The sequence below is a fragment of the Struthio camelus genome, chromosome 6, assembly GCF_040807025.1.
Source record: "Struthio camelus isolate bStrCam1 chromosome 6, bStrCam1.hap1, whole genome shotgun sequence".
Taxonomy (NCBI): Eukaryota; Metazoa; Chordata; class Aves; order Struthioniformes; family Struthionidae; genus Struthio; species Struthio camelus.
The window spans coordinates 7,110,625-7,133,010 of record NC_090947.1 but is presented as its reverse complement, the minus strand read 5'-3'; the positions used below and the strand labels follow the sequence as shown (position 1 = coordinate 7,133,010).

Below are 22,386 nucleotides of genomic sequence, written 5' to 3'. Positions count from 1 at the left end.
CCTACTAGAATGCGTAGACACCTTCTGCATTTATTGTTTTTCACTGTATACTCCTTGTAACATCAGCAGGCTGAGAATGAGACAACTTAAACCTCAATCTATCATTTCAGTGACTGTGAATTGGACTCTTTCTCTACATTTTCTAATCGTAATACCTGCAGATGTTCTCTGAACTATGAGAGCCGCTCTATGCAGCGGTCTCATTTTGGAGGTAGCTATGGATGTTAATGGGAGCTCAGGCATCTGAGATCAGAATTTCACAAGGGTTGCAGCTAGAGAGAAGCAAAACCTTGTTCTAATTACAGGCTTGGGAGACCCCTTACAAGTACCTGCTCAGCTGACGTTTTGTCCAAAAGGTATTGGAAATATTTGGAAATTAAGTCACATGCGTTGTAGTTTTCAAAAGGTGACAACTTGTCATTTCACTGTATTGCTAATGGTTAGATATGCTGTTATGGAAAATTCTCCTATTTTATTTCAGTAGAGCATAGTCAGCAGGAAATATTGTGTTTTTTTTTTTTAAACTTCCCTCTTCTAGCTTTTGAAATATAGTTGGAATCAGGTTTGATGCAAATTAAAAGCTACTTAAGTCATTTTACCCAGCCTAGTTGCTATGGCAGTAAAAGTAAAGGAAAACAGCTCCAATTTCAATTCTTTCTTAAGCTTTTTCAGCATGCTTTTTCATGCACATTTTCACAAGAAATGCCATTCTTACAATGACTTGAAGATCTTTGATTAGTCTGGATGTTTATACGGATTTGCCAGTGATTTAAAGAAATTGGTGAAACAAAGGTTGCATCCATTATGGAGATAATGATTTATTTATACATTGAACTGAGGGTGGCTTTAGGATTAGAAACTATGTAGCAACATATTTTCCCAGAAACAGCATCCATTCTTGATTGAATTTTGTAAAACCACAAGCAATTTATGGCTTAGCAAACATTTAATGACAATTTATAATACCTTGCAGACAGTTTGATCCCTGTCATCAGCTGAAATCCAGACTTGGCAATAATAAAATTGAATCTCTTTCCCTTTATAAGAACTTTGGAGGTTGAAAGGCAAGTGATACAATATCTCAGTTTGTGGTCAGGTTTCTGCACAGGGTTCCAACAAACCACTGTCTGGCTTGGTGTAAAGATGTTGCTTTAAGTATCCTAGAATAATTTAGATTGGATGGGATCTTCAGAGGTCATCTAGTCCAGCCCCTTGCTCAAAACAGGTCTTAATTACATAATATTTCTCAAGGACTTGTACAGTTGAATTTTTGATACCTCTAAGGATGGAGATTCCACAATCTCTCTGGGCAACCTGCTCTGTATTTGTTCACTCTCATGGTAATTTTTTTTTAACAATATATTATTGGAATTTCCCATGTTCCAACTTATGTCTGTTGCCTCTTGTCCTGTCACTGTGCACCTCTGAGAAGAGTCTGGCTCCATGTTTTGTCCATGGATCTCCTGCCTTCTGTGTTCTCTGATCAGGTAGTTGTAGAATGCAACAAGGTCTTCCCTTAGCCTTTTCTTCTTGAGACTGAACAAAACCAGTTCTCTCAGTCTCTCCTCCAATGTTATGTTCTCCAGCCCCGTGGCCAGCTCGATGGTCCTTCACTGGACTTGCTCCAGCATGTCAATATCTTTCTTCTATGGGGGAGCCCAAAACTGAATGCAGTATTCTACATGTACTCTCACAAGTGCTGAATAGAGGGAAGGATCACTTCCCTGAACCTTCTGGCTATGCTCATACTAATACAGCCCAGAATGCAACTGGCCTCCTTTGCTGCAAGGGCCCGCTGCTGGCTCATGTTCAGCTTGTCCACTAGGACCCCCAGATCCTTTTCTACAGAGTGGCTTCCAGGACGGTCAGCTCCCAGGCTGTACTGTTGCATGGGGTTATTCCATCCCGCTTGTAAGGCTCTGCATTTGCTTATGCTGAACTTCATGAGGTTCTGGTCAGGCCATTTCTCTAGCCTGTCCAGGCTTTTCTGAATGTCCTCTGCCCTGCCCAGCCCTGCCCTCGACCATATTGACTGCTACTCCCGAACTGGTCTCATCCACAAACTTGCTGAAAGTGCACTCCATCTCATCATCGAGGTGGTTAATGAAGACAGTAAACTGTACTGATCATACTAGTTACTGGCCACTAGCTAGACTTTGCACCACTGATCATAATTCACTGAACTTAGCTACTGAAATCAGCTACTTAAACACTCCATATCTCACCAGTGTGATGATAAGGAGTCTAGGGGAGACTGTGTAAAAAGCCTTGCTAAAATCAAGGTACACAACATTCACTGCCCTTCCCTTGTCCACAGCAGGAGTCATCTGGTCGTAGAAAGCAATGAAGCAGGATATGCCTTTCTTTGGTAAACCCATGCTGGCTGCTCCCTGTCACCTTCTTGCATCCAGAAATGACTTCTAAAAGGATTTGCTCCATTACCTTCCTAGGGACTGAGGAGAGGCTGACTGGCCTATAGTTGCTTGAATCCTTCTCCTTGCCCTTCTTGAAGATGGATGTGGTGTCTGTCTTTTTCCAGTCATCAGGAATCTATCCCAATTGCTATAATCTTTCAAAGATGATAACTGCCTAACAATAGTATCAGCCAGCTCCTTCGACACCCTTGGATGCATCCCATCTGGTTCCATGGACATGTGTAAGTCCAAGTGGGTTAAGGGATCCCTAACAATTTTTTCTCTACTGTGGGTATTTCTTCATTCCCGCAAAACCTTCTAGGAGGCTCAGGGATCTGGAAAGCCTGAGGACAAGGCTGACCAGTAGAGAACATGGGCAAAAATACCATTGAGTACCTCAGCTGTTTCTCTGTTGCTGGTCACTAGGTCTCCTGTCCCCTACATTCTCTTTAGCCTTCCTTTTCCTAATGATATACTTAGAAACCTTTCTTGTTGCCAATCGCCCTCCTTACTACTTTCAGCTCCAGCTAAACTTTGGCTTTCCTGAGTGGGCAAGGTCTTTGTATTCCTCCCAAGTAGCCTTTTCCTGCTTCCACCTTCTGTGTATTTCCTTTTTGTGTTTGAGTTCAGTAAGGAGCAACATGTCCATTCATGCTGGGCTTCTGTCAGGCTTGCTTGACTTGCTGCACATTGGAAGGACCGTTCTTATACTCTGAGGAGACTCTCTTTGAAGACTATCCTAATTAGACTAGTGTACATCTGATTGGTTTAAGGACTAAGGTGGAGAAATATGAGCTTTCCTTTGGCCAGTTTAGCACATGTGAAGTTTATCCTCATTATACTCTTCCAATGCGTCCTCTAAGATACGTGAGCTAATCTATTCTAACATGTATACCTCTTATCCTTGCTGAAATGTCATAATGGCACTGCTTTGCAGCTGGGTTATGTTTGGGAGGATCTGCCAAGTAGTGGGAGGACAGAAGCTAAGCCTAAACCGGAAGATCAGCGCTACTTGCTAATGTCCTAACTTGATGATACCAAAGATGTTAGAAAGACTATTGTTCCCCTGTCCCTTTTTCCGTATGAGGAATATAAGCCCATAGGAGGGCATATGACCTGGAAGGAAATCAGAGATTGCTCTGAACAGGCCCTCCATTATGGATCAGCGGAAGCAGAAGCAAGGAGGTGTGTCATGGCTTCTACCTGACCCTTTTTAGACATAACTGAAGAGACTGAACTAACTTTTTAAAGGCAATTCTAGTCAGTGGTTGATAATTCACTCATGACCTGTCTTGCATATACGTCCTCAACTACTTCTCATGCCAGACTTGCTTTATGGCTAGACAAAGAGCAGAGCTATCCAGCATCTTTGACAATACTTGCATTTGCTTCATTTACTTTCAAAGTAGATTGCTGCTATTTTGTTTTTTTTTCCCCTCTCCTGAAGAGATTGGGCCATTAGAAATGAATTTTTGCTCAAAGTGCCTTGCAGAGGATAAGGAAGGGCACAAGAAAATTACCTCTGGTAAATTAGTCTTATAAAATTCATTGTCCTTGAAGAGAAAACTGGACCTAAAAGCTCTTTGGTCATAAACCTCTCCAGAATCAGACGTACTTGGACAGTAATGTCATGCTGTAAAATTCCAAATTCATTATATATATGCTTCCCCCACCCAGGTCTTTACCTTTTCTGTTGTTATCCGTTGAAAAGCTCCAATGGGAGTACTTGAAATATTGTTAAGAAAAAGGTGGATTCTTAGTCATGTCAATTTATACAGTGCAAAAACAATTTCCAAAAGGCATGGTAGTTCTCATGTAGAAAGTAGACTTATGAATGGTTTCATGAGCAGGGGCAGTCTTGTGAGAGTATTGCTGCTGTGTGGAGTTTTAACAGTGACCATGGTAACTTGTGTTCTTTTCAGCTATGTATCGCCTGCCTGATTCATTTCTCTCCATTTGTGATGTGTTTCTCTGTGGTGTGAATCCATCCCTGTCCATTCTGTCACATCTTCATCTTTCTCTTGCTGCTGCTTCAGATTGCTCTGAGCCTCAGGTAAGCAATCACAGGGAGCTTGTGCCCCGTGATGTTGAGAAAATCCTCCTTCACGCACAGGGTCTTTTAAGTGTTTTTGAATTTGGAACTCCCGTATCAGGACACATTCTTCCTCCCCTTTGCTCTTCTCCTTTAGTTTAATATTTAAGTGCTTCCATAACCTTTACAACATTTATCTTCACAAGATTCCTGTATGGTAAGAAATTGTGATTTTATTCCGAACTAAAACAGAAGGAGCCTAAGAATGAGGCTTCATCTTCTCCGTGCTTACACGTCTCCAGCTCTGGTTAAGATTTTACTCTGTGAGAACTAAATAAAGTCTGCACTTATCTTGTGTTCCATATTTCATGCAGCAATGAAATGAGTAATTTGTAATGGTTTTTCCAGGTGCTAGATACAAGCTTTGTTTCTGGCTACCACTTAGTATCTGACTTTGGATTTCTGCCGTTCTGGATCAGAATCTTGGGTCAGCTGTAAAGTTATTCTTATTCAAGAGAATTGTTAGAAGATTGATATTTTCTTCCATCATTTGAATAAAACATGAACAAAAAGCTGCAACAGGTTGCTGCGTGAGCAAGCCATTAGCATATATGTATTCTCGTTAATATAGACAAAACTTTTTTTTTTTTTTTGGCCAGTCCTCTAAAAAGGCGTGACTTTTTTCAGTCCTGTTAGGAGACATTTCTGGCTGTAAGCTTATCTGCACTGTAGAATTTCCTAAGGCAACTGCTGAACTTTTGGGCTACTGGTTCAAAATGTCTTACTTTGAACTTCTGATTAAAGCACTACTGGAAGCACTACTTAATAATGTTCCACAGACCTACTACAAATCCATCTTCCATGGTCTCAGGTATCATCTGTTGTTTATGAACCACAGTTAAGGAGCCTCCCCTTATAGGTAGATCCTGACCTGTTTAAATTGTCTCATTAAACTGCCAGCATCTAAATATATGGAACCCGTCTGTGCTCTGTGAAATCCCTGTTACAGAACTTTTCAGAGCTGAGCTGTGGACGTTGTCATACTGTTGGTTTTCCAAGCCATCCGCCACAAGGATTTTTGCTTACAAGAACTGCAGGAAAAGAGAGGAAATTAAAAGGAAATGAGGAGGGCCATTTGCTTTTAATCACTTTCCATGGTTGTAAAGATGTTATTTTCACAGAGTGTAGACTGCTGGGAAGGGAGCTCCTTCCCAAGTCTAAGAAACCCCTAGAGAAACAAATTGCGGTGTCCGTTTTTAAACACGTTTGAGAGGGAGTTTCAGAAGCACTCTTTATTGGTCTGACTCTGTTCCTGCAGGGCTGTTTAATACAAATTCAGCTACATTAAGTATCATTTCTCCCATTAAAGGAAAAGTGTGCTTTCGAGTGGTGAGGGGAATTTTTCCTGAAAAATAATCAAGGCCATCACTTTCAAACTCATGCCTAACGCTGAGTTTAAGACTAAATTGTCTAATGTCTGCTAAGGCCAGTGAAGCTAGGCCAGTAAAATTTTGTTGATTGACATCAGTAAAGGTTTTGACCCTCCATATTTGATTGTTATTAGTACAAATATTACCTTTCCTAGTTCCAGCAAGCCTCCATTCAGGCTTCCACTCCAAAGCTGCACAAACAGAAACTCATCATGACATGCAAAAGCTGGGATTCATATGGCTATACTGCCATTTGTGCTAAAGAAAACTTGACTTGCTCCTCCAGTAAAAGTGTCAGCAGCATGCTCCTCATTTTTGGCAGTGATAGGGTTTCTGAAAGAAAAGATTATAGAGAGATAGTGAAGTAGAAGGCTGCCTATAATGTGACTCTTTTTGCCCCTCTAGTGGCTGGATTAGGTATAACTTCAGTGTTTGTAGGTCTTGGTTTTAGCTCTAGAGGTGAGACTCATCCACAGAGGGCAGAGATCCTGGTTTCAGACTTTGATGGAGAGATTGCTCAGTCTGTGTGACTCCATAGCAAGCTCGTGAAGCAGTCAAACCTCCAGTATTTGGAGAGCTTCTTGATTGTATTTGTATTTAAGGTGATTTTTTTTTTTTGCAACCTTTTCAGGAAGCTCCTGTGGTGGCAAGAGCAGCCCTGTTCCTTGAGTGTGCACGTTTTGTTCACCGCTGTAACCGTGGCAACTGGCCTGAGTGGATGAAAGGCCACCATGTGAATATTACTAAGAAAGGCCTGTCCCGTGGACGTTCTCCTATCGTAGGCAACAAAAGGAACCAGAAGCTGCAGTGGAATGCAGCTAAGCTGTTCTACCAATGGGGAGATGTAAGTGTTTCTCATCTACTCACATTCACAAATACAGTAAAATGTAATGGTAACTGGATCACACATAGAATTTCAGTCCTAGTAAAATGGGGACTCACAAGCCTCCCTTCAGACTTCATAGCCTGTCAAAATCAGCCGTTCTCCTAATAGAAATGGACTTTATGAGGATGTAACACCAGCCACTCTTGTTCAGTTTGACGATTCATCTGGCCCACTGTTCTATTTCCAGCACTTGTTATATGGGAATGCCTAAGGAAGAGTAAGAGCAGTCTCTATGATACTTCTTGCTTTTTTCTAGGTTCCAACTATATTTAGCCCTGGGTTGCTTGAGCTAGATGTGATGCTGTGCATTTAGTAACCCTCAGTGGCTTTCTCTTCAACGTGCTTGTTCAGTGTCTCTTTGAGCCCATGCAAATTGTTAACCCTCATCATCCTTTGGCAAGGAATTCCACAGGGCTGCTACACGTCACGTGAAGAGCTATCTCCTTTTACTTGTTTTGAACTTGGGTCCTTCAAGTGTCCTTTGATGCCTTCTTTTCACGATCTCTTACAATATGTGAACTAGTCAATCACCTTGTCTGCCTGCTCAGCACTGCTTACGCTTTCTTTGGAAGTCCACCAGGACCTATCTGCTGAAGGTCTGATGCTTATTGCAAGTCATTTCACACAACAAGAAAGAGTGGGAGAAGTTCCTTTTATCTTTATGGTACTGGATATGTAATATGTCTGGCTGAAAATGAGGTTTGTGTTCAGGAGGACAGAATTTGGGGAAAACCAAATAGTCAGCAGTCTTGGAGTACTTACATAAGCCATGCTAAAAACGCCTGTCTGACCCATATTCTTCTAGGTTAAAGGAATCTACATTCCTCGTGAGAGCATGTTGCGGGGAACGCTGAGCCAGTGCTGACCCAGTACATCCCCGCTACACAGCACAGCCCGAGGAGAGCCTAGCATTGATTTGAGCACAGGATAGCCTTAGTACGTGAACTAATAAACCTTGTCTCTTGGCTGTTGTCCTGCTTCTGTTTCTGAAGCTAGGCCAGGGAATGGTATCTGGAGACCCTTGCACTACTCGCCGTTATGTCTCAAACACGGGTGACTATCTTAAAAATCATGGCACAGAGAACTGAGTTTCTTTTAAAAAAAAAAAAAAAAAAAAAGGGGGGGGGGGGAATGTGAATTTATTTGCCCTCTATATTTCAGGAGGTCACCATATTAGCCTAACTCCTTTGAAGACCCCTTCCAAGTGGGGAACATAGGATTTGCGTGCATTACTACCAGTCAGGGCTATATACCTGTCCTAGTGGACTTCATGCTTCCAGACATTTCTTTCCTTCAGGTTCTGAGAAAAACGGGAGCAAGTGAATAACCATAAGGAGGCAGTTAGATTCCCGTCCAACTGCCATTTTTAGAAACTAAAATAGGCTGAGTTAGAGAAAATCCAGGAAGGTTTCCTTTCCTAAGTGTTAAAAAAAAGTACTACCACATGATGCAAGAAAGGAGCAATGATGTGAGAAAGGAGCCAGGGAGTTTTGATGGCTAGCAGCTTCTCTTTAATCTTTCTACACTCTTGATGGTTTGTAAGCATAACAGGAGGAGTGGTTATGTCTTTAGGAAGAAGTACATAAAATGTGCCTTGGTTTGACTTTTATTAAGGCTATCCACTTCAAGTATAGGCCTTGCTACCCCAGGCCTGAGAGGCAGAAAAACAGAAGATCTCTCTACTCAGTCTGAGGACATTGGAAGGGAAATTGGAAGGAATCTTTGGTTTTGGATGCTTGAAAATCAAGAAAATTAACTTCTCTCTCCTGTTTTCTGTGCCCTATAATATTACTGTGAAAAATGTGTTGTGGTCTCTGGAAGTGAGACTTTCCTGTAATCCTCACTGATATAGCTGATGATTTAGCATGGTTCAGTTGTAAACAGAATGGCACGTATGAAGAACTGCTAAAAGTGAAAAAATATGAATTATCATCCTCCCTGATTCTCAGTTATATCCACAAATGGCACAAGTTAAAAGAACATTGTCAAAGTGGCCATTTTTTATTACAACTTGTTTCTTATATTTTAACTCTCCTTTTATTTCTTGTCCTCTCTTGGGATCTTTTAAGTAAAATATACTTTTCTGTGGCAAATGCCAATTTCATTTTATGATTTTCAAACAGAGCAGAACCATCATTCTCTTCCCCTTAGTTTTAGTAGCAGTAGAAGGTGTATCTGGAAGTATTGTCCACTCTTAGGGACAGCATGTGTGTGTTAGCTGCTTAGCCACCCCAGCGGAGAAAAGCATCACTTTTATCCTACTCTAAGACAGCAGAGGATTTGGAGCATAATCTTTACCATGTAATTTTCTTCTCTTTTGACTGCACCCTTGAGAGGGTGCAGCTGCCCACCAGCATTCTGTTTCTCCTCACTGGAGGATGGGACAGTATAGCTACCAAGAGCAGCATCATCTGCCCCACACAGCTTCATGCTTCAGGGTTGGTCTGTACATAGCACTGCTGGGGTACAGTCCTTTATGTTCTTTGACTGTTGGGAAAGGCTGGTCCTCTGGTTCTGCTTTTGCCTCCCAGAAGCTGTTTCAGATGAAGCTGGCTGCAAGCATAAATGACAGCCAGTAGTTAAGCCTGTAGGGCTAGAAACTTGCAACGGTGCTCCTCAGACAGCTGCTTTTGTTGGCTCTGATCAGGTTCCAAGCAGAGCGGCTGAACCATGAGGAGAAACAGCTTTCAATTGCTGTGGTAACAGGCACCTGCTGCAGACAGTGTTGCCATTTCCACGTGTTCGCTTATCTTACCATAGACAGTATCAGCATGCTGGGCAGAGTTACTGTGCACACGCGCAGTGCTCCAGTATCAAGAAGATAGTATACCTCACCCAGCTCATCTCTGCTAGCTCAGATGAGGTCCTAAAGCTGGTACCCAGTCCACAGTATGAAAAAGGTTGGACCAGATCAGCCTGCTCCAGGCTGCATACATTGTACTTTTATGCCCGAAGCCGGGCTCTATGCTACTAGAAAATTGTCAACACTGTACACCACCATCCTTGGTGCTTTGTGGCAGCAGAGCTGCTGCTGTGACAGGAAGATCCTTGGACAAAGCACAAATAATATATTAGTTTCTGAATGCACTGAGGCCTTGTTCTGTTTTTTTTTCTTGCAGTCAACAAGGCTGGAAATCTGTGCTAATTATAGTCATCCTTATTTGTCTGTCATTACTCACGTACTGTGATGTAGGGTGCCATTGTAAAAGTTTAGTGAGACCAAGAATGAATGTAAAACCTTCCTTTCCTACCCAGGTCCTTTAACTCAACCTCCTCAGGATCCACCAGAGAATAACAGTGGTAAACCCTTCCCACATTAGGTGGGATTTGGGCTGCCCCTTAAAGTGATGAGCCTACTGAATCATGCAATCTCACCTGTGATGCTGTCTTTTTAAATGATAGACTGGTAAGTCTATTCTGGTCAGGTTAGTCTATCATTCCCTTTGGCTGTTTCAGTTGAGACATTTTCTTTTCAAGTGTGACGTGCTATCCATTTGCTAGGAGAACCAGGGATAATTCATGCAGACAATACATATTAGAAATTTAGTGCTCCTTAGGTAGGATACTTGTGGCATTATGTATGATTGCTTTAATATTAGGATAGACAACAGAGCATAAAAAATACATGATAAATTACTCCTTTGGAGAGAAGCAAGCAGAACATTTCTTCCTTAAATGACTGGAAGATGAGCAAAAAAAAAAAAAAGTGAGGGGTATGGAGTTTATTTAGTAACATACAGGCTCACAGATAACAGATTGGCAACTATTTGCATCAACTCTGAAGTGTTTTAGTAGGGAAGCATTCTTCTTGCTAACAACACACCCTTATCTGTAGCTTTACTGACAGCATCATGAGGGCTGTTTACATGCTGATAATGATGCTGGTAAACAGCCATGAATGAACAATCAAAATCCTTCTGGAGAATGCAGCTATGTTTGTTGGAAATCTATCTATCTGGCTATACTCCTTATGTGGATCTGCTTTATGCCATTACCCATGTACCTTGCAAGCTTGCATATGCATATTGTGAACTCCTTGGAAAGTGCATCAGGGAGTCTCCCCTTTAAAGATGGAAACAGGCTTTCTGATGGGCATGCAACAATTTTGTTGAAAAAAGAGGGAGTGGTTACTGGCTTCTTAAGTCACAGGCTACTTTCTTAAATGGAGGACATATATTCCCAGTGTAAAGCCTTAGCAAAAATGTAGTACACTTATTTTGAGTGGAGAAAGAAAAGTGGAAAAAATTCATGCAAAATAGTGACTAAATTTCTTTCTGCCTGTCAATGTGCTGGCTTGCTTTTTTTCTTTAAAAAAACGAAAGAAATGTGGTTAAAAATCCTCCTAAATTTAACTGCTTGCAAATTTCGATTTAAAAAAAAAAAGGGCGGGGGGATGGGGGGTAAATACTTGTCCTCCCTTTCTCCACTTTACTGTATTTTGCAGGCAATAAAAATAAAGCTAGGGCGTTCTGTTCTGGGTGGAACATCTCTGTAGCCTACAAGGGACAGAGGTCTTGATCACCAGTGAGGTATGCTGAAATTCTGACTTCCTTGCGCTTCTCTTTCTCCTTTCCTGTCCACAGGCAATCGGCATCCGTCTCAACGAGCTGTGCCATGCTGAGAGTGAGAGCCCTGCCAACTTACTGGGCCTCATTTATGATGAGGAGACCAAGAGGCGCCTGAGAAAGGAGGATGAGGAAGAAGACTTTTTAGATGACAGTAAGGAGACTCCCTTTACTACAAGAACCCCCGCTTGTAAGAACCTCTGCTTTAGGAGCACTTAATTTTTCTTTTCATCCTCTTGCCACCCAGCTGTATTTCCCAGTCCCTCATCTCCACTCCAGCTTCCTTCCCTGTTCTTTCCATGCCTGGCTGTACAATGTGGCAGATGGGTAGCAGCACTGAGGGACTTTGACAGAAAAGGGGGCAAAGCCAGGCAGTGAGTTGCCATTTTTGTATGTCAGCAACTGCTGTTATAAGCAGGGCAATCATTTACTTTCTGGGTCTTGCTGTCACCTGACTGCCAAAAGTGGTTCAAACTCCCATTCTTCCCAGTTATCCCTGCCAAACTATTTTTGTAGTATCAGCTGCTTTTGTGTTTCTTAACACTGAGGAGTCATCTCCCCACCTGATGTGAATTGGCACAGCTCTAACAAAGGCTTTCAAATCTTGACTTCAGTATATCTGCCTAGTTCTCAGGCAGAAATATAGCATAGTGCTGTAAAAAGTGGTATAAAACACATACTGGGGTAGGTGAAGGTGGTAACACACATTATGTCCTCTCCAGACACCATTTGTATACGTGTGTGTGCTGTAAAGTACTGGTTCCTGTGTACGTGTAGTGCTGTTTGCCATTGGATGTAGTGTGCTAGCACTGTTTATGTATTTGCTGGTCTCTTTTTCTCATGTTCTGTATCTGTTCTTATCACTGCCAAAAGACCAGCTTTGGGGTAGAGGGGAGAGGTAGGAAATGACCTTGAAATGACCCTAAGCTAGTTCTTCGCATGTGTCACTAGGTGGGGTGCCAGCGTTAGCAGGTATATGAGTCTGGGTAGCTGTACTGGATGCTTGATTGGCCCTTACAGAGGGGTATCGAAAGTTGGACCGTGCACAGGAAATTTGCCCTCTGCTGCACTATGAATGACTTCTGAAAGATGAAAAAGAACTGCGTTCCCACAGTCAAGAGATAGAAAGGGCTGTCTCGCCCCTGCCTGCCAATGGATATCGGGCACTCCTAAGTGGATGTGAAGCTGCTTAGCAGGGTAGTCTAGGACAGGCAAACTGAAGAGAACAGGCTGTGGTCTAGAAAGCTGCGTAAAAGCTCAAGAGCTTTTCTGAAAGCCAGGATCTGAAGAAAACAATTCTGCATTCTTGCAGAAAGCCGAGATACTTCCAAAAACTACCGTGAGCGCTGCAGGGGGTAGACTGAGGAGCATAAAATATGCAGTTGGGTATTCCATTACCCTGTACATTGTATCTTTATTTGAATGTTCAGATTCTTTCTGTCCCTACAAAGTCTGTCATCCATTATGAAAAACACGTGCGGAGAAGTTAGCAAGCATCAGAAAATTAATCTGGTTTGATTCTTGCGATGCCCTCTCATCTTGTTTGGTTTGGACTGTTTCTTTGTGAAAAGTAATTAGATTAGACATGTGGAGGGAGGCAAGTGAAAACACAAATCTCTCAAATGCATATAGATGGCAATATCAGGCAGTTTGTTTGTTTGTTTTTTTTGCTTTCTGTTATTTATTCTAAATAGTATTTTGCAAATTTGTCAAGTCTTGAGGAATTCATCATCCTTTTCAAGGTTGGAATGGCATTAGAGAATTATATGAGTTGCAAACTGTAGGGCTTTTGAAGCTGATTGTTTAGACTCATTTGAAGCAAAGGCGCTGATATGTGTGTTTAAGTGCTTCACATATATGATAATCCCTCTTTCCCTTTGCCCTTTGTTTTAGGTTAAGCATTTGAATGCATAAATTGAATAAATAGCTGGATTTTTTTTTCTTGATTATCTCTGAATGGCACTTGGATTCTGTGCACATATAAAGGAATCTGATTTCAGAGGAGGCTATCAGTTGTCAGGGTAATAATTAATAATAGGTATAGTACCTTTTTTGCTGACTAGTCATAACTCCGTATATTTTGAGATATTTATCCTGTTTTAAACCGGTGTTTTTTTCAGAATTGCAGTAGATATGGCTGAATGCAAAACTGTAAAAGGGTAGGAGGATATCTGCTTCTCACTTCTGTATTAACATTAAGTGAGAAGGTATATACAGAATGCTATGAGGTCATGCTATTTTAGTAGATATTTCAATAACGATACACTATAGTGTGCTGGTACTGTAGCATGTGCTGTTAAGTACATGGATTGATAATTGTATGGCTCTGTTCCTTTTAGTGTAGGAAAAGTAGCACAGGAGTCTAGATTTTCCTCTTTTTTTTAATGCAGCTTGCTTTGTGCACCATACGTGAAAATGTCCATCACCTCTTGGTTCCAGATGTTGCACAATCTCCTTTCTCACCGTGGAATATTTTTTCGCAGGCACTGTGAATCCTACCAAATGTTGTTGTCCTTTTGCACTGAAAATGGCAGCCTGTCAGCTCCTTCTGGAGATAACCACTTTCCTCCGAGAGACCTTTCCCTACATGCCCAGGCCACGTACTGAGCCTCTTGTGGTAAGTGGACAATAGAAGTTGGAGAGGGAGAGAGGGAGACATTCCCACCCAGTCGTTGTGTCTCTTAGGAAAGGTAGACGGGGGAAATAACCCAGGTGGATATCTGATGCAGAGAGAAAAGAGCCGTGGTCTGATGAATATGGAAGATGAGCAAGGCACATTAAATGGATTGACTAAGGACATAAGCAGGTTTGTAGACCGGAGAAGCAGAATATGCACTGGAAGTCCAAGAAGGTTTCAAAATAGAGCAGAGCATAGTAGATGGATTGGGAAACTGTATATTGGGGACCTGAAAGATGTGGGAGATGGACTACAGCAGATGAAAGATCAAGTGCTACAATAGCTGATTAGGAGGGCCAGTTGACAGAGCACTGAAGAGGACAGTCAAGGGAAGGACAAGAGGATGGCTTACAGAGAATTTGCTGGAGCTCAGAGCTTGCAGTTTGGGCCTGGGTTAGACAAGAGACTTGAAGGGACTGGGAGAAGCAAGGAAAGAAACAAAGGCAAAGAGAACAAGGAAAGAAATAGGCATCCATGAGACTGAGAGAGGCACAGGCGATTCCTGGCATGAGTAATGAGCTAAATAACTGGTTAAGTGACAACTAATTTTGTGAGTAGCAGCACTCAGGAAACCTGACTTCCTACGGTTCATTCTTGTACAGATTTTCTTATGTCTATTGAGGTGTTTTAACACTGCCTTCAGCCTATTGTTTCACAAAAGGCACAGATGCTCAGTTATGTTTTATCAAACTGGGTTGAAAGTGGCCAGCAGCTTCAGAGGTGATAAGGAGAATGGAATGAGATGAGGATTGTATGCCAGACAATCGATATGATCTTTTAAGCTTCATTTCTTTCAGAAATCAGACTAAAAAATTGCAAAGAAAGAATGAGAAATTGATTTTCCATGTGAACCTGCAGGAAGATTTAGCCCCACCATTCTGATTTTTGTTAATTAGGGATTTAGATCAAACCTTACTGATGAAAATTGTGCTTGACAGGCTGATGACTGGGTATTGTTGCAGTTAGGGTCTGAAATTGGTTTCCAAAGTCTGGACTAGACCTGTGATAAAGTGACTCAGTCCCGAGGTGTGCAAGAAGGACAATTTTAAAAAACAAGGAGAAACTCAGAAGGAGTCTTCACGAACACTTTGTTGATATTTTCACCGCGTAATAAATGACTGTCTCCAAAAGCAGGATAATAGCAGGGTTTAGAATTCATCTCACTAATGTATTTAGGCTTGGAGCTAAGAATGTGTTGGGTAATTAGAGTCAATAGGAATTTGTGCCAGAAAGCAATGCAGCTGATTAATAGCTTTTCAGACTCATGTCTGGGAGAGAAGGAGGAGGAATTATTTTGTGGCGTGTAGGCAGAAGAAACCTTAAGATCATATTATGTAAGAGCCCATCAGAGAAAATGACCAAAGAGTGCTTCTTTTGACTTAATGCAAAGATGCAAAAAAGAGCTAACAAGACTCCAGATTGAAAAGTGAAGTTTCTGTATTTATGGACTGATGAGAGTCTCTCCGTATAAGAAAAAGCTGGGTTACTTGCTTCCTCTTTCAAAGAGAACCAGGTACATAATGTTACAGACAGTGAAGTTAAAATTCCAGTAGAGCAGCTCTCACTTCTGTTGCTGTTTGCAGGCATACCTGACAGGGAAGTTGGTCCTGAGTCATACCTGAACTTTTTCCTGTTCCACAGATATGAACATAAACTTATAAGCAGCGGAGGGAGAACTGATGCATTTGTAACTGAGCTAGCTGTGGTCAGCCATTTTAAATACACACAGTTTAGTCCATTCCAGGCTTGCCCAGCTGAGGGCATGAGCAGCTCCATACCTCTGCTTTAGTGAGATAAACAGTCCTGGCTGAAACTCCAGGCAAAGCCTTTTACTGAAGCTGGTGGAACAGATACGAGCTCTCTTTCCAAGTGGCTTGACCTGATGAATACATTCTCTTGGAGCCTGCTGCTCCCACAGTAGAGCCAGATGCCTGTAACTTGTCATTTGCTATGGTACAAAGTTATTCATTTTAGCTTAAGCAGTTGCTGAAGAAAGATAGAGCCCAGCTAACTGTGTGCTGAGGAGATGTATTTCATTCTATCAGTTAATTTGTGGGGCAGTAATTTCCAGTGAGCGCATGCTGACAAACAGCTGGGAGGAGTACTGCATTTAAACCAACTCCAGCACGGGGATCCCTACCCTAGGAGTATACCTCTACTGCTCTGCTGGCTTAGTTTATGAGTGCTAACTTATGAAGTTGCTATAACTTGGTCAGGTTTGATGACAGACTTTTATCCTGAACTGCTTTAACATTTATTTCACATCCTAAACTGTTTGTTAGATACGTTTTAAGCTATTTGCACAGAAATTTTCAATGCCAAGGAGACTGTCAACCATTATTTTTAGGCACTTTTTTATATCGCAGGTTTGGTTGTTGAGCAAAGTCAAAATATTTCCCTTGTTCCCATCAGCTGTTAGCTCTTCTAACAGGCCGTTTGGGATAATTTTTTTTGGAGATGCAAAGCTGACTACAAATGATTTGGGGCCTTCAGTTGGCATCAGATGCACTAGTGCCCGTTTCAGCACAGTTCGGTCTACAATGTATGATTGAGAAAACTTATTTTTTTCAAAGCAGCTGTTAGAATAACGAACTTAGTCGCTATCCGAGTAGCTCCCAGTAACTTCTGTAGGAGTTTTGTGTGCAAATTCCAGTATGAGATTTCTTGAGCCTGCAGTATTTTATCCAAAATAACTATTTTGGATCATTTCAGTCATTTTACTATTTGTGTTCACCAACCCCCTCCTCTGTTATTTACAGCAAGTAGCTTTGTGCTATCTTATATTTCAGGAAGGAGGTCTCAAAGCTGACTGTCACCAATCAAAAGGTTCAAAAGGCCTCTTAAAGAGAATAGCGTTTTAACTGCATTTGCCAGTGTGAGAGCTTACAGTCTAGCCTTCATTTTTTCTATCTGTGGTTAGAGAAAACAGATGATAATCCGTAGATTGCGGTACCTTGAGACTTTCACTTTTTTGGCCCAAATTGAAAGCCAGTATGTGGCACCATTAGTGCCATTTCTGTTAATAGGAGAAAACGATAGTACAAACTAGTTTCTGTCTGTTGGGATAGTTTATTTTTTCCCCAAAATCCCAGAATCCCATTTCCCAGAACTGAAATGCAGCCAACACTTTTCTTGTTCCCTGTTTCCCACTGTGTCCTTCCAGTCTGATTTGCACCCAAGAAGCTCGCTCTGGGCCGTGCTGTCATGGATGTCACATTATCAGCTAGCTTTGTCTCAGTTTTTCTGCACCTAATGAATCCAGTTGCAGTGTATGCCCTAACCAACCACAGGGAAGCTTTTGGAGTGGAGAGCTTAGTCCTTCCCAGATCTAATCTTCCACCAAACACCTTGAGCAACAGCTGCCTCTTACTGCCAGCTGCCCGTTAGGCACCATTTATTTTTTTTCCCCTTATGGGCCTGCAGACAGGGTACCAATTCACTCAGCGGTGTTAACCAGGAATGTATGTGAGTCCAGTTACTGACGCCTATTAACTCTTCCATCCTAACTGTGTTTACAGCGTGGCTGAGCATGCTGCAAACCCAAAAAGTACTTGAATTGGAAAGCATCAGGGTAGATGGAGAAGCATATTACAGAAATAAAATCCCATATGAGGCAGTTCTTCCTGAAGGTGAAAGTCTGTGGTTGAAGGGAAAAGGATGGGGGCTCGTACTGTTAGCATGTCTGTGTGATCTGCATACTGCCACAGGATCTGGAGAGCTGCAGGCTGCGTCTGGACCCTGAGATGGACCGGCACAGGTATGAAAGAAAGATCAGCTTTGCTGGGGTTCTGGATGAAAATGAAGATTCAAAGGATTCCCTGCATAGCAGCAGCCACACCCTCAAATCCGAGGCTGGCTTTGAGGAGAAAAAAGGTTTGTCTGCACAAAGCGGCTTTTGTATTCCCAGGGCTTGTGAAGTGGCGCTTGATTTTATGTTTTCATTTGCATAAACTGTGTTAAAAAGCAGGCAGCCATGGAGTCACGTGGCTTTTAATAATTTCTGAGATGCTTCTGGCCTTCGGGGTTCAAGATAGTAAATGTGAGAAGCAAAGACTTTGCGTTTTATCAAACCACTGCTATGACTGAAAACAAATGAAAGCCTTGCAATATTTCTAAAAAGGAAGGTGCCTTATTTGAAACTTTCTCAGTGAAATGCTGTTACAAGCATTGCTATTTGATTCACTTCAAAAATAAACCAGAGGAGTTTTTATTTGTTTTTTATTCTGATTATAATTCTTCATTCGGGGAAAACTACAGATAGGAGAGAAAATTGGAATCTTTCGGTGAAAATCTCTACCAGTTTGGAAGTCATGGCCTCTTACAAAATTAGTGGTTGATTATTTGATCTCTTGAATTCTTTGCTACCACATAAAAAACACAGACCTATGTGGCTTTTGACAGCTAGCAGATTAATGTTACCGACATACTGTATACTGTAGAAGCAAACCTCAAGCTCACTGTGTTTGCTGAGAACAGCAGATTGTTTCCATTTTAAGCCATCTCATGCAAAACTCACATACTGGTGGTACAAGTGTTGCAATACAATATACAGTCATCGTTAATATTTGCAATTAGAGGCTGAACTGCCAGACAGTTATCCGTAAATGATTCTCCCTCTAATGAGTTTTCTAGATGAACTGTTTAAATTCTGTCTCTTAATAGCTGCATAAAAGTGCAGATGTTTGAATGCTGATTTTGATGATTGTTTGAAAAGGATAAGTGCTTTGATGGTTGTTTGAGAAGGATGGAGCCTGTGGCTGGTTATCCTCTAGGAATTATAAAGTGTATTAATGATGCAGAGGAGCTTTTACTGACATCAAAGGGCTTTGGATAAAGCCTGTGTCGTCTTCAGCTGTGATCCTACCACAGTTACTAGAGAAAATGTTAGACATGTTTCCAACACTCCTGTGGTGTAAAACTGCCTCCAAAACTGTGTGTGGGATGGGATAGTTTCTTCTGTGAAGACAGCTAGCTATCCACCTAAGAGAGGTCAGTTGCATAAAATCATGCTCAGCCTAGGTCTTTGTGCCCTTGGCGTATTGATAGCCCAGAGAAATACACGTCGTTATGTCTGACAATAAGATCAATGGGATAAGACGTCACTAACTACTTAGATGAGGAAAAGTTTTTTTCTTTAAGGTCGTTACAGCAATTACTCGAAACCACTTCTCAGCCTGTCAAGCAGCAGTCCCACCCACTGGAATATTGTCTGAATGGGAGAATGCCTGCAAGCACATGGTCGAGCTGGAAAACGGTGGTGGCACGCCTCTAGCTATCCCATTTTCCTTAGAGACAGCGTTCACTTAGGTTTGGCTCCACATGTTACGGTGCTACTAACGTTATCCAGAATTAAGCTCTTTTTGTGAAGATGGCAGTGTTAACTTTCTGCATCCCTGTCTCAGCTTGACTACATTTTACCTACAGTTTCATGTGGGTCTTTTCCCCCTTCTCTCTTTTCCCTAGGCTGTCACATAGTTTTCCTTTACTAAAGCTGCCTCTTTAATATGTTTCATAGGTGGGATAAGGGACTATGGTAGGAATTTTGAATCCTAAGATACATTAACAGAAATGATTATGCACTATTTTGGAAGCTAAATAAATGTAAAATGATACTATATTTCAAAATAATAATAATGTTCTTTTCTCTGGCCACAGCGTATTCTTCTGGGGATCTACTTGGGCCAAGCATAACAGATGCAGAGGCATCTTTTGTAATCTACACTTGTTGAGATAAGAAAATGTTGTTGTGTGACTGTAACTAAATTTTTCTCACCTGCAGTGATAGGTCTCTTAATCTCAACCTCTTTGATAAGTACTAATCTATTTCCTTTCATTTCTTTCTGAGTGTTAAAAACTTTGCTCCCGTTGCTCACCCCAGGTGTGGCTTAACAGCTATCCCAAAGCTACGGTTTTTCTGTCTAGAATCTGCGCCAGGTAGGTCCAAATTACAGACAATTAAGCTAGGTAGCTGCAGGCACTCAGAGGATCGTGTGTACTATTTGGATATTATAATGGGATTCTGCAAACTTTGTGAAATGTAGTGCTAAAGTGCTAAAATAGTTTGGTGTTTGGGGGAACTGAGCAACTGTACTGAGCTTGAACTGAACCAAATTCAACCAGTAGTGATTGCTAAGGGACTCAGCTTGGTGACTTGGAGGGAGATTCTCCAGTTGCTTGATAGTGGTTTGCCCAGCTGATTCGTGAGCACTGAGGAGTAGCTCTCAAAACCTATCCAGCTGTCTTTGGCCAGGCCATTAGTCACCAGAAATGGGAGTGGGAGTTGGGTTCTACAGGAAGGGAGGGCTTCTCAGGAGTCAGGGCATGTTTGATTTTTTTTTTTTTTTTCCTTACGTCAGAACGCAATTCTTTTGAAAAATATAGCTTACCCATTTTATCTAAAAAGCTGTATCCTGTTTATTCTCAACCACACACCGAAAGGTATTGATCACACATGGCCTTGCGTGATTAGATCTGCAGTACAATGACTGAGTGTTGCAACATTTGGACTGACATACTGCCATGTACTGCCTTTGAACTAAGAGGAGAATGAAATTGCAAACGGTTGGTGCTTTGAACATTGAACCATTTCATGTTTGTGCTCATCAAAAATGCAGAGTGTCAATGGATGTTGTTAATGCCTGAAAGCTGCTGATTTGTCTGAAGGAGAGGATCTACGTGCTCCTGCTTCCTCTAAAGCATTCTAATGATGAAGAGTAACATGCAGAGACACGGATTTATGCAAATCTTACTTCAAAGAAGTCCTGTGTGCTAACCTCCTGAAGCAGACTACCCTTCTGCAGTTACACGTGCTGTGTGAATAAATAGTTGATCCTACTGCAGAGCTCAGTGGTGTTTACAGAACCCAGGCCCACAGGAGAATAGGTTTGTCCATGATGCCTTGTTCATTCTTGGGATTCAGCCGTCTATCCCTAGCAAGAGGTGATTCTGCACTAATGTAAACCCCAGGAGCTGGCAAAGAAAACTGCAATTTGCACCCATTGGGTAGACTCTGTTTCCTGGCAGCAGTTGATTCAAACTGGTGTGAATCGTAGGTTTTCCTTGTCTGCGTTTCGGGTTTCTGTTAGAGCAGCTGACTCTACTTGCTGGTGGTCAAACCAGGGCTAATTCCAAATACAGACAAGGCCAGAGGTGAGGTACCAGGTCTCCGGGAAAGGAGGTTCTGAACACGTTTCTCTACAGCATCTTTACTGGCTGATTGACAGAGCTGCATTGGCGGTGGCTTTGGAGGGAGCCTCTGGTAGAAGAAAAGGCGCTGCAATACAGGCTGGCAGCAAAGGGTTGGGAGGGAAGGGAGGGCCAGGATATATATATATATATTTTTAATGGGGAAAAATTAAGGGGAAAAAAGTCCTCTTTTATTCTTTTAATACAGTTCCCAGCAGGAAGATCAGGATAGGAGGCTCCCGCTTGCTCCAGATTAAAGGAACCCGCAGTTTCCGGGTGAAGAAGGGGGGTTCCCTGTCCAGCATTCGCCGGGCCGGCAGCCTAAAGAGCACCAAGTTATCACGGCAGGACTCAGAGTCTGAGAATGAGGAGCTGCAGCTGTCCCACAGCAGGGACACTGTCACTGATATAGGTAACTTAGACGAGTGGGTGAAAAGGGAGGGGATGAGTAGGCAGGATCTAAACTCTTGATGTGATTGCAGCAGAGCTAGAAATGACAAGAGACCCCCCCGCCCCCAGCAGGCTAGGAAAAACCTGAAGTCCTCTTCATGGACTGCCTGAGCTAGGACCTGGGAGGAACAAAGTTCAAATCCTGCTGCCGGCGCCCTGGGTGCAGAATTGGCTCCATGCACAGGCTGTCAATTCAGAGCTCCGTGTTAGAGCATGAACTCTTGGAATGCTGGTGTCTGCCAGCCAAACGCATGCGGTCTTTAGGGGTGCACGTGCGTGTGTGTATATATGTATATGCACACACATACTCCTAAATCATGTGATATAATGAATATGTCAGGTCATATGCACCTATGATATTTCATTGTCCATATTCACAGATAGGATATATATATGTACAGACATGCACTTCATATTCTGTGTAGCATATGATGTCATAGGCATGTCATATGACGTATAAGATGTATATATTCCTATATGTAGAATGCAACATTTATTTACATATTGCATACTATATTTCTACATATTGGCATAGACATACATTTTTACATTATAAAGATATTTTCCTTAATCTTCGAAAGATGAAACCCCATATATTTATCTTCTGGAAATCCAATGTATGTCTCGTCAAAAAAAATCTCCATCGCAGTTGAAATAAAAGGGCTCCCTCTGCTAGAGGTGCTAAGCAAAAACTAAAGTTTGGATTCTTTGGCCGCTGCAATAACCTCCCAAGCCTAATGGTCATTT

The 22,386-nt window shown here is 41.9% G+C and overlaps 1 protein-coding gene across 14 annotated transcripts in view; it reads left to right on the top strand.

Annotated features, from left to right (window-relative positions):
• Positions 1-22,386, top strand: part of UNC80 (unc-80 homolog, NALCN channel complex subunit) — a 142,345-nt gene that overhangs the window by 51,189 nt on the left and 68,770 nt on the right. For 8 of the 14 annotated variants that reach the window (XR_011141803.1, XM_068947929.1, XM_068947931.1 and 5 more), the window contains exons 23-27: positions 6,508-6,720; positions 11,346-11,517; positions 13,811-13,944; positions 17,712-17,877; positions 21,398-21,601. Coding sequence is in view for 13 of the 14 variants with exons in the window: in XM_068947929.1 (XP_068804030.1) it covers positions 6,508-6,720; positions 11,346-11,517; positions 13,811-13,944; positions 17,712-17,877; positions 21,398-21,601 (889 nt within the window). In the remaining variant the exon portion in view is untranslated. The remainder of the gene's footprint in view (positions 1-6,507; positions 6,721-11,345; positions 11,518-13,810; positions 13,945-17,711; positions 17,878-21,397; positions 21,602-22,386) is intronic. The other 6 variants (XM_068947936.1, XM_068947935.1, XM_068947932.1 and 3 more) reach the window with 3 other exon arrangements.